This window comes from Manduca sexta, chromosome 22 (genome assembly GCF_014839805.1).
Source record: "Manduca sexta isolate Smith_Timp_Sample1 chromosome 22, JHU_Msex_v1.0, whole genome shotgun sequence".
Classification (NCBI taxonomy): domain Eukaryota; kingdom Metazoa; phylum Arthropoda; class Insecta; order Lepidoptera; family Sphingidae; genus Manduca; species Manduca sexta.
In genome coordinates this window covers 9,627,997-9,644,674 of record NC_051136.1, presented here as the reverse complement: position 1 = coordinate 9,644,674, position 16,678 = coordinate 9,627,997, and the positions used below count along the sequence as shown (strand labels likewise).

The 16,678-nt window shown below is 34.8% G+C and overlaps 1 protein-coding gene and 1 pseudogene across 2 annotated transcripts; one reads left to right on the top strand and one right to left on the bottom strand.

Moving 5' to 3' along the window:
* Positions 1-18: 18 nt before the first annotated feature.
* Positions 19-7,311, bottom strand: LOC119190223 (annotated as a pseudogene).
* A 551-nt stretch (positions 7,312-7,862) lies between these two features.
* On the top strand, positions 7,863-16,224 carry LOC115445827 (cysteine--tRNA ligase, cytoplasmic). Of its 2 annotated transcripts, none has more exons than XR_005112818.1 (11): positions 7,863-8,044; positions 8,958-9,224; positions 9,457-9,673; positions 10,287-10,497; positions 11,005-11,237; positions 11,708-11,941; positions 12,453-12,588; positions 13,435-13,640; positions 13,711-13,896; positions 14,422-14,618; positions 16,083-16,224. XR_005112818.1 is itself a non-coding variant. In XM_030172285.2 (11 exons), the coding sequence occupies exons 1-11, from the start codon at positions 7,863-7,865 to the stop codon at positions 16,206-16,208; spliced, it is 2,172 nt and encodes a 723-aa protein (XP_030028145.2). In that variant the 3' UTR covers positions 16,209-16,224. The 2 variants fall into 2 exon arrangements, 1 of the variants encoding a protein (XP_030028145.2); XM_030172285.2 differs by having other exon boundaries at positions 13,711-13,873.
* Positions 16,225-16,678: the final 454 nt, after the last annotated feature.

Below are 16,678 nucleotides of genomic sequence, written 5' to 3'. Positions count from 1 at the left end.
GATAAAATGAAAACAGAATTAAGATTCACGTTCTATATTTATTACTTGATCTCTAAATTCAATACATTCAAGGTCCATCTCATTTTTGTCACGCCAATGAAACAATTTATTAGTAAAACCTAATTAAACATAACTGACTGAAACAAATGACATCACATAGAAAATAAATCACTCTTCTGTTTGACAAGAACAGTGTTGATGGAAGACACTGACATGGACACACGCACACAAGAAAACATATTCATAAACTAACTTAAAAAAAATATAGCAATAAGATTTAAGACTACTACAGTATACAAAACAATAGAACATCCAATTACATCGTCATTTGTCACCGAATCCTACTCCTGAGCCTCACCGAATGCCGATGCATCGCCCACGTAAACATTCAAAATGTTGGGTATAAAAATAAATGTATTTCAAAAGTTTTCATTGAGTCGTCATCAAAATCAATAACAATGATCTTAACTATTTATGTACATCTTCATGATTCCATATGAATTGATTTTTTTTAATTTATATCATAATTTAATATATTATGTACTACTTAAAACTGAAACTAATTTAATCACCAGAAATAATTCGTGACCCTAAGAGACTAGTAAGAAATGCAAGTTTTTTTATAGTTTTGTACACTTTTCACTTACCATTAAGATAACACCAGATAAAAATGATAGAAAATCTATTAACGGGGATATGACTTAGATGTTAACAATCCGTAATCATATACTTGTCATCTAAATAATTTTATGTACACACATTTAACAAAAGCAACTGACGTCAAGACACTCGCCATAGAGTACTCTGGCTCTACACTCACTGCGCAGTGCGCAACACACACTGCACCATCATTCATCGGCATATTATTATTATGGCAACATATATTAATCTGTGTCCATCAATCAGTAGATGAGTAGAACCAATGGTTTCCTTAATTGACGGAATTATTTTAATTTTACCATAACAGTATGCATCATACACTATTCTAATACTTGTTATAAAACAAGGTAATAGTTTTAAATGACAAACGTACACAAGCGTTTTTTTTTTTATTTTTAATATTCCTCTGAATACGGGCAAACAATTTCGATTGGTACATTTAGCATAATATGCGGTATATATTTTATACACGTTTAGCCTCCCGTTCGTTTCATCCACTTTATTTACTGGCAAATAACTGAAGCGTGGCATAGACAATGCTTAAATATGGCGTATTTTTAGCGCGGTAATTATGCAAACATTCATATGACTTAGTATCATACATCTGTATACAGTCAGTTCACTGTTAACCAGTCTTTAGATTTAAATACAACTAGAAAAGATAGAATTAAGCCTTCAACAGAAATACAAAACATACATTACGCATTTATCCCCGATGGGGTATGCAGAGGCGCAACCAGGGCACCCAGTTTTCGCCAAGAGTAATAGGAGGCAAGCCTATCACCATATCGGACACAAAAACCCGAACATCTTTGCCCGACCCGGGATTTCAACCCAGAACCTCAGAGCGCTGCCGTACCGCTCATGCAGTACAACTACGCCACTGAGGCAGTCAGAAATACTAACAGTAAAAAAATAAAAATGGTTTTAAATTATTTTAAATATCATCATTGACATGAATAGGTATCTACAATTCTAAAGGAATTGTAGATGCATTGTTAGAGTCAACAATATTGTTCGTTATGGATAGAAATGTGTAATGGATGCAGTGCTAAGTGTCCATATAACCCGATTCCTGTCGGTTCCACTCTCGTAATTAATGTAAAATCTAATTATCTTTAGAACGATTTCGAAACATTTCACCCTTTGCCATTGATTGGGAGTACCCATCGATTTATATCTTTTTCAATTAAATGTAAACGATATTATGTGCTTTTAAGATTTAGTTTGATATATATTTTAAGATAGTCGTGCTGTACATACTTAAAGAAAATTACAATATAAATAAATGGAAGTCGATTTCAAGGTACTATTTAGGCTGCTTATGAAATGTTGAGTGCATGATTTGTTTAAATTTTTCATAGAAACTTACTGACAATACTAGTATTTAAAAATCACTATTGTTTTTACATGTTAAAAGTAATTTAAAATTTTATATCCATAAATTACACTGTAAGCACAAATCTCTGACTATTGCATTGATAGGTTTAGTTACTACTGTCTGGAAATTTCACTTTAATGTTTGCATAACAACCACGCCATAATACATAAATAAGCATTGCCCTTATATGAATAACGAAAATGTTATTACAATGTAAGGAAAAATCGTATCGCATTCCAGAAAATGATTGCATCATCGGTCTTTACAAATATTCACTAAAATAATTCGCGTTTCCGTGTAATTTGCAATTAGGGTCACCGCGATCACAATCTGAGAGCACCAATAGATGGCTAGTGTTCAAATCATTTAAAATTCAAGCACACTGATGTAACTTACACAACTAGACGTATATCGTATCGTTATATTTAAAATTATAAAGCAGTCAACCCTTTCAGTATAATAATGCAGATTTTAATTCCGTGCATAAAGATCACAACAGAATCGGGCAAGAAGATTCACGATAGAAATTCAAATGTCAAAAGCGTCTCGCAGGAGAGGAGACGCGGCCAGTGAGAACGTTCGGACACGGAATTGAGAGCTGCGCTAAGGTTCGTCCTTACGGAGGCGCCGCGCGCTAGATCTGCGTCGAGAAGCGCGGCCGCGGCAGCTCGAACACGTCGCCGTGCACCGACCGCGCCAGCGCCTTGATGCTCGCCGCGATGTCCGCCGGCTCCTCCTGCGCCACAGCATACATTGTCAAAATTAATAAATAGTTCAATCTCAATCATCAACACTATTCATATTCTATAAAGACTTACGTCGTCGTCCAAATCGCGCAGAGAGGGACGATCGTTGGGGAACTTGGGCATGTTCATGGGCAACGAGCGCGCGATGTCGGGCGCGCCGCCGCCGCGCGGCCGCGATATGTGGATGCCCTCGTCGTTGCTGCCTTCTGTGGACACATACATTGCACACTTTATCTCCATGCTACCTTATTCCACATTAATGTGGTCGACACACTAATTTTCTTTAGTTTTTATGACAAACTGCTGGTCTGATACCAATTTTTTAAGGTGTATACAGTAGTCGTAAGAGGTCAACAGATCTGTCTAGTTTCTTAGAATTGAAAAGATATAAAACTATCCAACTATAACATAAGTATTAACTTACGATCAGAATCATAGTCGTCCTGATCAGAAGCCATGTTATGACGCGAATCGTTCGCTTCTAAGTCAAACAGATCTTCCGCATCCAACGAATCTTCTTCTGCAGGTATAGTTTTATTTGGCTGGAAAATATAATGAATAATAAATTTTGTGTGTTTCAACAAAAAAAAGGGGAAATAATGGTAGAACTTAAGATATATACAACAAATGTGTATGTATGGTTTTGGACGAATACATAAGTGATATTGGTGCAACGATTTATTTGCATTCGTAATAGTTTATGCTTATTTTAGGCGAATATTTGAAATGTGAAAAGAATTTGTAAATTAACAATACCACTGATTAAATTGACAATGTCTAAATCAGTCTAAATGATAATTTAGTTACTGTTAAAGTTGTCATACTAAATAATAATCATATTATGATAAGAATAAATCTCCAACTTTCTAAAGACACTTATGTAACTACTTCAAATTAAATCTATTTTTATTACTTATAGCTTTTGCTCGCGGCTTGGCCCGCCTGAAAGAATTTTCCGGGATATAAACCCCGCTATATATTTCCCGGGATGGAAAGTAGCCGTTGTCTTTCCCAGGGTCTCAAACTATCTCTATACCAAACTTCATTGAAATCCGTTGGCTAGTTTTTGAGTTTATGCATTCAAACAGGCAGACAGACGCGGCGGAGTACTTCGTTTTGTAATGTATTCTTAAAACTTTTTAATAGGAACAGTTCCGTCGTACATGATTGTTCGCGTAATTTTTACCGATTACGCACCACACGCAACGGAAGTAGTGTTAACTTGTATATTATTTTCAAAAATACAATGTCTTAAATAAGTAAAGGAAAACATTTCTTAAGATTCATAAAAAATAACATTTACTAAATAATATAATGATTAGTTTTAATACATTCTAGTAGCAATATTTTTATCAGAACCTTTTTTATTTATACCATAACATAATATTTTATCATAATATTATGGTAGTCAGTTTCATAACCAATGTGTTGAGTGATAAAGTAACTAAAAATGTTTAGTCTAATTTGATTCTATAGTTCATTCGCGATAGGAAAATAGGGAGTCATAGTTATCAGCCCAGCTTTGTTCTCAAATCAATAGGCTACAGAAAAATTATGAAATCAAGTTAACAGTGGTAAATCTTACATAAGATATTACTTACTCTATGGTCTTGAAAGCGAAATAATTTATAGTAGTTTTAAATATTTAAGTATTTTAATCTGTGTTCTTTAAATAAAGAAGGCATGCAGTGTCTTTGATAATACATTTTATAATATTTAAGGAAACCATAAAGTAAATAACACTAAGAACTTTGAAAGTATTATAATTTTTTTATGGTTTTCCTTCACTGTTCCAATACTATGATCCTTTTAGTTGCATTGATGAATTACTATTTTCTTAACTCAAATGGACTATGGTTATAGTATTTTAATCACAATTAGTTTCACTTTCTTAAATTGAAATTAATAAGTCACCATTCATTAAACTCATATTGAAATATTACTTTATCACAAACCGTAAGTTTCTGTGAAAATCTACGTAAATATAACTTAGGTTTAATTTTGGCAGTAAATTCATGAACAAACCCATATAGCACCTAATTAAAAATTGTTCACATTTGGGAATGTGCGTCATTTAACATTCATGACATTGCTAATAAATATGAATATTAAAATGAAAATCAATGTGACAGTAAATACATAACAAGTTAATATGTTAAACAAAACAGTTATTGCTAATGACTTCACCCATATGAAGATCTATATTCCAAAAATTAAAATATCAGTGTACATTTTTATGGAATAATAAAGCCTTTCCACTGTATTATGTTAATTCAAACTTGGACCGTGTGCAATTTTGTTTTTCTAAAATCTAATTTTTTTTTTCACAATAATAACAAACATTGAATTAAACAAATATATTTGATATATTTTTTATATTACCTTATATTAGCAGTAGGATTACATTACCTTAATAATATTTTGGGCTTTTTTGGCATCTTTAAGTGAGGACAGTCTTCTTCTCTGTAGTGGAGGTAGTTGAGGGGAGGGAGGACCATTGTCCAAGCTTGTGTCCACTCTCCAGTCATTTTCACCATTATTTTGCTCTTACTTATGATACTGAAAACAAATAATTATTGTAGTTAATAATGCACTGACAACTTTCGCACTATTTCTAAAATCTTATATCCTAAGATATAACCAATGTTAAAATAAAAAATGTATGCATCTAAGTAAGGTCCTACCTAGCTAATATTTTGTGATCCCTTTGTGCTCTTTCCCTGTATGCTTCAAATTCTGCATACTTCTGATCCCGAAATTGCCTAACAGTTTCCTCAACAGCTTCCAGTTGTGACTGCAGGGTTTGGTTCAGCTGCTTGCTGAGGGTTCCAATGACCTGGTGGCTTGGTGGCCATCTCTTCTTTTCACTAACCATGAAATTGTTAGTGTCCACATTCTCTTTCATTTCTATGTCATTTGTTACTTCTGGCACTAACAAGTTGAATACTGGTGAGAAATTATGTGACTTCTTTAAGTAATTAACCCGGTCAGATGATGTCTGTAACAACAATATGCATAATTACTTACATAATCTTTATACTCAGTTATTCAAACAGTAACAGATAAAAAACTAATAAATCAAGGTTAGATAATCTGAATTACACAAGATATTGATAACAAGATAAAGGTATCTCATGTTGTAAACATGATGAAAATAATAGCTATAGTTTAAAAATAAAAACTCACTTGAAGAGTCTTGGGAATCAGCATAACAGAGAGAGCATTTTTATCCTGCAGAATGGCATGGGTGATCTGATCACAAGCAAGACAAGTGTGTATGGTCCAGCGACCTACTACATGGGTCCCAGCTAAAGCTTGCTGTACCACCTGTCTTTTGACACCATTGGCAGGACATGATAACAGCTTCTAAAATGTCAAAAACATTTTGTTAGGCATTTTGATTATACATTTTATACATATGTAATAAATTAATAAAACAAAAACTGTCTGTTATGTAACATTCCTTTATACAAAAGTAATCATTAGGGGACATTATAAACCTGTCAAAGTTGTGCTATGGGCATGATATAATGCAGTATAGTCATAGCTGGCGCCAGTCTATAAGGTTTACTTCTTTATTTACATTCTTACTTACATTGTACACCTACCATCCTCTAGGGTCTTAACTTTATAAAGAAGATATGTAAGACAGATAGAGATAAACTGCATTCGTACTGGCGAAAAAGATCAACAACTATTAGGACTTCAGTTTAGCATATTCTCTTTTTATAAGAAAAATAATTATCAATAAAAGAGAAAACTGCTTAACAAACTATTTAATATTAAAAATTGAAAATAATAAATTAGAAAAACAGGCAAGAGTAGAAAGAGGTGACTATTATGTCCGAAACAAATAAATTTTGAATTAAAACATGTTATAAAATTCAAGGTCTTTCTATATTTACGCACAGCTATACCGACTAGTATATTCCATTGTAAACAATTTATAGAGCGTACATTATTTGTGCACAGAATTACAAGTAGAGTAACCTTATTCGTTTAAAGTTTTGTGAATATAGTAAAGTAAATAAGTCGAAATTGTGCCGCACGCATACTGTTATGTATTACAGTAGATACTGCGTAAGTGTTTTTTTACCATGAAAACATTGTTTTAATTCATAATTGCTGTACATGGGTCTTGTGTGACACCCTTCGAATAAATCAAGGCCGTGACATGTTTACTGACGGTACCTCACTGAAAAAAATATCCCTTTGTTCGGTGGATGTGAGCTCCAGTTTTCCAATATCTACATTATCTTCAAATGTATCACTTTCTAACGTTACATTCAGACATTTACAAGCACAGAGAGCCATCGTATGTGAAAATTGTTGTTTTATTTGTTCAAAACAATACAAAAATACACAAAAACGTAAATAAATCGTACAGTACTTAGAACTTTCGTAGATAAATGCGTAGGTATGTATTGTATACATATATATGGATATTTTTATTAACACACACACTACACACAGGCGCGTATAAATATCACGTTTTCAAATGTAGTTGATTATCTTATCAATAGTTTCTCTTTCTTACTAGCTCTTGTTGATGCACAATTTGCCGTGGAAAGAAAGGAACAAAATATTTCACCTTGAGTACATAGTCAAAAAAACAGCATGCGTAGAGTAGTAACGAAAGTAATAATTACCGTATTAAATCGACTAAAATCATAATCTTATTGGGTCGTAAGAAAATTATTATAATGTATTGCATGTTCGTAATTTACAAAGTTACTTATCTAAAAATTAAATACGACACTTTATTTCTGTATTACAATTTCGAATACAGTAATAGTCCAAGTACCTAGTAAATAAATTCGTATCCATTGAAGAAAAGATTGATGCCATCTTGGTCACACTATAACCCAAGTGTCAGTCAATGAAGTCACTGTCAAATAAATGTCATTAACAAAAAACCATATGGAGTTGTTAGTTGTGCGTGGTACGTGGCGGATTAGTAATATTTCTAGATAAATGAAAATTCATATTATTTGCTGTGATATATATCGGTTTATAATATTATCAAAAGCGATTGCCGGATATAAGTAGTTGTTTTAAGTTTATGATCTTTAACGATGTCTAAACGAAGTCAACCCAATTGGTCTCCACCGGCCAGAACCGAGAAACGTCCAGTTTTAAAGCTGTTCAACAGCTTAAGTCGACAAAAGGAGGAATTTATACCAGCTAATGGCAACAGAGTGAACTGGTATAGTTGCGGGCCAACGGTATACGATGCATCTCATATGGGTCATGCCAGGTAAGCTTAGTGGGCATTTATAACATTTTATTTAAAACGGTATTTAAATGTTAAGGTAATAACATTACCCTTTTCGTTTTGTTACAAAATATTATGTATATGCATAATTGTATAATGTAGGTTGCTATTGTCCTTCTGGACGACCAAGACCTCAGGCTGCCCCATGACCATGGAGGGTGTAAAAATAAATAAAATAAAAAATTAAATTTTATTTTGATATAATCCAAAAACTAGTTTTACTTACATGTACATTGGTTTTAACATACAGAATTGTTAAAAATATAACATTATTTCAGATAACTACATTTACTAATTACAAGTCTTATCACCCCTGCAGTCCTAGGAGCAATGTCCTATCACAGGCGCAGTATTAGGAAATTCCTTGGTAAATAATTGCCACAGGTCAATGGCAAGATATTTCCAATGAATGATTGTAAAATATCTCATTTATAATTTAGTTTATTATCTCTGTTTGTAATGTCTACAATGTATATTTCAATAATAATGTTATGTTTATGAAAGGGTGTATTGTCTTCTGGAGTTTTATCAAATATAGCAACAATTAATTTTATGTCAAAACCTTAAGTAAGAAAATAATACACATTTGTTCCTACTACTTTGTTTTTCAAAATAAGGCTTTACCAAACTTGATAGCACAATTTTTCCCCTTTCCATGGTTAATTATCTTGGTAAGCATAAGGGCAATTGAGGGATTAATTAAAAAAAAATTGGTAGTAAAATAATGTATAAAGTACCTTTGAATATTACTAAATTTTATAACATGTAATCTATTCTCAAAATTTGTTTTGTCACAATTTTATTTTCAAAAACTGAATATTATATATAAGTGTTTAATATTTCCCAACATATGTGTTATTGATATTATAGTATATATTGTTATTGCTTATTCCAGGTCATACATATCTTTTGATATATTGAGGCGCGTAATGGGTAATTATTTTGGATATGATATACTTTATGTAATGAATATCACAGATATTGATGATAAAATTATCAAGAGAGCAAGGCAGAAACATTTATATGAGAAATATCTGAAAGAACCGAGGTCTCTAAGCAGTACATTAGATGATGCAACCAGTGTTATTAATTACTATGAAGCAGCAGTCAAAGACATACATGACCCAGATAAAAAGAACTTAATGCAGAAAACATTTGATGAGTGAGTATTTTTATTTTATTTTAATGTACAGAAAAAAATGCTTATCTAGAATAGTAATTATTTGCTTTGTAAACATGTTTAATTTCAATTATGATATTTGCTTTACATAAAATCTTTTTCACTTTTTTATGGAAAACAGAATGTCTATAATATTATATATATTGAAAAAATGGTTTTTACATTTTTAAACATTACATAAATTTTTAATCTTTTCAAATTTATTACATGTTAGGATTGCTGCTGCAATACAGGTGTTGAAGTCAGCAGTGGAGTCTAAAGATGAGGAGAAAATAAAAAAAGCAAGATGTGATTTATTAAGTTCTGCTAAAAGCCCCATTTCAGATTGGCTTGATTACAAATATGGTTCCACAGTCACTGACAATGAAATATTCACTGAACTGCCTAGATATTGGGAGAATGAATTCCATAAAGACATGAAGGCACTTAATGTAAGTAATGTTTTGTGAAAATATAAATATATTGATGAAGCTCTACTAATGAGAGGGTTTAGGTCTTAGTCCATGTTGGCTTAATTGACATACACCTTGGAAATACTTGGTGAGAATTCTTGGTATGCCGGTTTCTTCACAATATATCTGTTCATTGTTAAAATTAATGATAATGTAATTGACAAATAATAAACACATAACTTGAAAAAGTCAGGTGTGTGTCTTGGATTTTAAATCTGTGGAAGTTTGTCTCAGGAGACCATTCCATTCCAATCCAGAGATGTTTTGTAAAAAGTCCCTAAGTAATATTTTACATGCCATTGGCTATATTACTCAAATTAAGAGTTTGTTAAGTACCCCACACATAACTGCCAGGTTACAATTACTACCATTTAGTGCAATGAGTCATTAGAGAAACAATCAGGATTTTACTAAACAGAGGTGAATGATTGATAAGGCTAGTGGATGTTCAATGACTCATGACTATATTGCAATATTAGCATAGTATTACTTCATTAAAATAAAATTATCTCTTCTTCTTTCTTTAAATAGCAAAAAATTATCTCATGTCTTTAGTGCCAAAGTTATTATGTTAATTTGTATTTAATTTCAGGTGTTGCCACCAGATGTATTAACAAGAGTTAGTGAATATGTCCCGCAAATAGTTAAATACATTCAGAAAATTATTGATAATGGCTTAGCATATGAATCTAATGGTTCAGTTTATTTTAATGTTAGTGAATTTGATAGCCGAGATAAACATCATTATGCCAGGCTTGTCCCTGAGGCTTATGGAGACACAAAATCACTACAAGAAGGAGAAGGTAAGAATATTGTTTGTTATTTTTATAAGTTATCTAAATGTGAAGTGAATAAATCTATATTAAGTCAATATTAAAACAAGTTTGAAATGCAGGTCTCTTGTATGCCCATGGCGTGGGCTCCATGAATACAAGTGATTTTAACCCCATGGCTGTCTCACTAGGAACTAACACAATGTCTATTTCTACCATCAAGCAGCAGTGGGTCTGCATTGTTATGTTTTGGATTGGAGGATATTGTAGCCAGCATAATAGTAATTAGTACTGGGCACTGTGAGGCTTAACATCTAGTGTTAAGGTGAGGAGTGCAGTGAAGAACCATGCAGTACATTATTAATTCAAATTCTGTATGGTGTTATGGTGGTAGTGCTATTGTGCTAGTTGTATCGTTTACCATCAGTCGACCGATATGTTCGTTTCGTCATTCAATTGCAATAAAAAAGGCATGTCGGTATTTATGTTTTCTATTGTCGAATTGTTATTCTAGATTGATTATTATTAAAATTTTAGGAGATTTGAGCGACGAAACTGCCGAGAAGCGCTCGCCGAACGACTTTGCTCTGTGGAAGCGCAGCAAAGCTGGCGAGCCGTCGTGGCCGTCGCCGTGGGGGCTCGGCCGGCCCGGCTGGCACATCGAGTGCTCCGCCATGGCGTCCGACGTGCTGGGCGACAAGCTCGACATACACACCGGGGGAGTCGATCTCAAATTCCCTCATCATGACAACGAAATAGCGCAAAGTGAGGTAACGGAAAGCGTCTACTTCCAGCGACTATTACATATACTTCGAGAAGTCTATAGTATCTAATGCAAGATATTTTTTTAATAGTAATATACTGTTTACCTCGATGGCGTAGTTGTACAAATTGCGTGCGCGATACCACACGGCTCTGAGGTCTCGGGTCGTGCAGTGATTTGGGTTTTTGTGCTTAGGTGATCCTACTCTACTCTGGGCTGATGCCCAGAGTCATGACTTTGTGCCCAATATAGCCATAGGCTCACCCCCTATCACGTCATGGGACAACATACACTGGCAAAAAGTAGGAACCCAGGTTGCATCTCTGCTTACCCCTTTTGGAATAATGGCGTGAAATTTGTGATTAATATACAAGCTCTGTACATAGCTCTGTGCATATCTATACATTAAACTTTCAAGTGTGTTTCTATGTCATCAGTTTTTTCATAAATATAATCTTATAATTGTCGTCCATTTAGGCACATTATGACGAGCCTGGTTGGGTCAACTACTTCCTGCACACTGGCCATCTGATGATCGCTGGTTGCAAGATGTCCAAATCGTTGAAAAACTTCATCACGATCGGCGATGCGTTGAAACGTCACACGGCGAGACAGCTGCGCTTCGGTTTCCTCTTGCATGGATGGAAAGAGACCTTGGATTACTCTGAAAATACGATGGACATGGCCATACAAACCGAAAAGTTCTTTAATGTGAGTTATTTTTTGTTTATATTAAACTCATTCCCTTGTCGCATTTTTAAATGTAAGTAATTGTAAAGCTGTCTTGCCTGACTTGTACTATGCATATGAATTCTTTTTTTTTATCATAACACATCGTGTGGACTTTGTTAATACCCTTTATCATAATAAAATGTTAATAAGTATGGAGTGCAAGATCTCTTATCAATCGAAACTGATCGTAAAGTTTCGTTACCGTTCAAGTGGATCGGATCGTGGCAAAGTGCGGAACTGTGTTGTATGTTTTCATTACGCTGGAGCAAAACGTAGTTGTTTAAACAATCTTTTAAATAAAGGTTTGTATCTTTCGAATTATTTCAATTATGTAGTTATTCTTAATTATTGTTAGGGATTCCATAGTTTGACCAGGCATATATACTCGTTGTAATACGTTTACGTTTTATTATTCATGTACAATTTCATATCGAATTTTATATGAAATCTATGGAAATGAGTTTTTAGTATATTGTAAGTATATTTTCAGGAATTCTTTTTGACGGTGAAAGACGCTCTGCGTAACGGGTACGATGAGGGATGCGGCGGCTCCTGGGGACCCGAGGAGCAACAGCTCTCTGCGAAACTTACTGCGGTCAAAGAGCAAGTACACGCTGCGCTCTGTGGTGAGTTGGGCAATTTTGTTTAACTAATACAACTGAGCGAACTTTCTGGATTCCCAGACTAGTCCCTTCGTAAACATTATTCTTTCCCATTAGGAATGGCAGCACATCCATGACTCTTTAATTTTTTAGTGGGGTAACACTAGGTAATAATTTGACATTGTCGTTCGATTTTTGGACACGGTTATTGCACCAGTCATAAATAATTAGTTTGTAATAATATTAAATTAGTTTTTTCATTACTAAAGTGCATATTCAGGGTTTTTAGATTTTCCTATACATGTGCAGTAAGATATTGTTTCTCCATGTAGTAGTAGTTCCATGTAGTCCCGAGTATTTGATATAAATTTTAACTTGATAGTTCTACGGGTTTCTGAGAAAGAGGGTCTTGACAGACAGACAGACGAACAGTGATCCTATAAGAGGTTTGTTTGAGGTACGGAACCCTAAAACGAAAGCTGTAATACCTAATTTTACCGTAGTATGGGTACATTGTGGTAGTGCCAACTTAACGTCATCCAGTTTACATGCTCGTGTGTTAAGTATTTTGATATTGCGTACAGTGTGGTTCAAATATAATATCGACAAAGGTTTTGCAATTCTCGTAGGTTCCCAAAATTACGTCATGGTAATACACTGTCTGTCTATGGGCAAAACCAGTTACTATATTAGGTGTTTTCATGTATTAAGTTTTCAGTTTTGTCGGGTACAAAATATATCCAATTAGTTCAAATAATGTTCTTATTATTTCTATTTTCATTCTTATGGAGATAGTTTTCCATTGACTACGTAGAAGTATGAGAATACAAATTGGTTAGTACATTGTTCATGTAATGAGTATGTTTGCAGACAACATCGACACGCGCAGCGCGATGGAGTCGCTGCGGGAGCTGGCGGGCGCGGCGCACGTGTTCCTGCGGCAGGCGGGGCCGCGCGCCGCGCCGCTGCTGGGCGCCGCCGCGCGCTACGTCACCGACGTGCTGCACGTCTTCGGCGCCGTCGAGGGCCCGCGCGGCGGCATCGGCTTCCCCGTCGCCGACGCGGACGGCGTCTGCGTGAGTCATCCACTGTGTACGCGACGATACTATACTTCTACTGTGTGCTAATGCCGCGTGTCGCCGGCAGCTGGAGGCGGCGGTGCTGCCGTACCTGCAGGCGCTGGGCGAGTTCCGCGCGGCGGTGCGCGCGGCGGCGCGGGGCGGCGCGGCGGCGGACGTGCTGGCGCTGTGCGACGCGCTGCGGGACCGCGTGCTGCCCGACCTCGGCGTCAGGCTCGAGGACAAGGCAGGTGGGACACGACCACTTCAACATGTTAGTCATTTCAACCTATAGAGTTGAGATATAAATTCAGCAATTAGATTGGTTTTGTAATATACAATTATTCTAACTATGTAACATTATGTAATAATCCCAAAAGTAAAATCATGTGTATACTGGTGGTAGGTCTCTCATATGTAAGAATCCGCCTGGATACCATCGCAATATCTATTTCTGCCGCCAAGAAGTAGTGTGTAGTCACTGTTGTATTTTAAAGGACATAGTAGCCAGTGTAACTACTGGACATAACAAGACTTAACATCTCATATCTCAGGATGGCGAGCGCAGTAGAATACCAAACAATACTTTGTAATTCAAGATTTTGGATGGTATTTTTAACTTACTGTTAATGGGCGATCGTATCATTAACATCAGGCGAACGACAAACTCGTCCCGTCATTCAGAGCACTTAAAAAAAATTAAAAACAATTTTTAATATTTCGATGAAAATATTGTCGGAACAACATAAAAGTAATATTACTTAATATAATTTTACTTAAATTATATTCCTTAATTTAGATCGCACCGTCGTGAAGTTGGTCAGTAAAGAAGAATTGGCGAAAGAAAGAGAAGAAAAGAAACGCTTAGAAGCGGAGAAACAAAAGAAGAAACAAGAGTTGTTAGAGGCCCAGCGAGCTAAAGAAGAACAAAAGAAAATACCACCCAGCGAAATGTTCAAGAAGGAAACTGATAAATACTCGCAATTCGATGACAAGGTATGTTTCTGCTGTTTTGGCACAATGCATAGCGTTGATTAGTATCGCTGAGTCGATTTAAATCGAGTCGTATAAATTCATTATATACATTTACCGTGGAACTGTCTGCATCAGAAAGTCGCCGCGGCACACAAAATAAATGCAATTCGGCGCGCTTCTCTGGTTAACGCCGTTTCTTACACTACGGGTATCAAGACTGGGAAGCAAACCAGGGATGGTTTGCTTATTCTCTCTTCCAAGTTTATTAATCTTACTTGTCCAATAAAACGAGCTAGGAAGCGGAGCGGAGCTAAGAAATTATTAAACAAAAGACTGGTGTGAAATATAAATAATTTGATTCTATTGCAATTTTCAAATGTCAATATGACTTCAGAGTAGATATGCAACGGATAGCAGTTTAGCCGGATACCGGTTATCTGGCCAATCTTGTAGCCAGATAGTCAGATATTCGGCCGCCGGATATCTAAGCATTTAAAATACATTTACTCATTCATGATAGAGGCACTAATATGGTAAAGTGTGTTCGTTTGGATGAGTATGATTCTGTTAGATATTTTATATATACGCGTCAAATGCTATAAGTGAGTCGCTCAAAGTCTAGGCAGAAGTGACAACAATGATAGCTACTGGACGACGACTTGCGACGCACTTCAATCACTCTTATTAATAACTAAATAAATAACTTTAATTACCTAAAGACAATTAGTTTTTTTTAGTCCAGTATCCGGTCGGCCGGATACCCGAATAGGCGCTAGATGTCCGGTATCCGGCCGGATAGTGTTTAGGTCGCCGGATAGGCCGGATACGGGATAGTTTCCGGATATCTGTTTCATCTCTATTTCAGAGGTAAATTAAGTTAGACATATTGTGAGTAGACTAGCCAAGTCAACGGAACACTGTCCCCACTAATATTAACATTAATAAAATCTTTTTTTTGTCGATTATAGTATGTAATTCTGTCACTGGTAATCACTATGAAAATAAATGATTCAGATAAAAAAATCGAAAATTGTACCTTGTTATTTCAAAAAGTACGAATAGGCTACAAATAATAAGATGATTTCGAAGAACTCCGTTCATAGGCGGAAAATTGTTTCGTAGAAATAGCGTTGAAGTCCTATACCTAGATCGATCGAGATTCCCCTTACTTTGTTACTCTTTTGCACTTCGTTATTTTCCTATAATGAAAAACAATTGTTAAACTAAAATACTTGTTAGTTATAAATTATACAACTAATTATTTAAAGTACATCGATTCTCCTAATTTATATTGAATATTAGTTAATTTGAAAACCTGACTACTGACAAACGTTCAATCTTTATTGTATATCTTTCTCGGATATAAAAAATGACAGTAATTTATCAATGTAAGACGACATTTAAAATAACTCAAATTCATTCTTTATAGTAAATATACAAGGTGTGTTCTCATGATTACTATTTAATACTAATTATTATTTCCAGGGTTTACCAACACACGATCACGAAGGCAAAGAACTTAGCAAAGGTTTAATAAAAAAACTGCAGAAATTGCAACAAGCTCAAGAAAAAAAATACAATGAGTATTTATCAACCATTAACACTTGCTGACAAAATGGAACGAAATGTTTTATTTATTTCTTCATTTAATAGTAACATCGCCGCGAAATTATGTAAATAATCATTAACTATGCCAGGATACATTAATGTGGGTAAATCTAACACGTGCTTGAGAAACAATAGATAAACTTGATCACAATGTGGTTTCAGTATTAAAAATCATGTATTAGGTATCTGCTAGCATACAAATGGTGAGCAAAAATCATCGCATTTTATACAAAAAAAATTAAAACTCAATAAATATTTTTACTAAAATACACCCTCTTTTATTCACATCATTCTATTGCCATGTCTCTCAACTATCATTTTTATAAACAACAAATCAACGAAATTGTATTAAAAAGGCGATTATCTCCATTTAAATAAACATTAAAAGTGAGTTACCTCGACGCCGAGAAACAACAATAGAGATGTTCAACCGACCTATAACGGTTGAATGGAACTTGTCTAAAGGTGGAAGC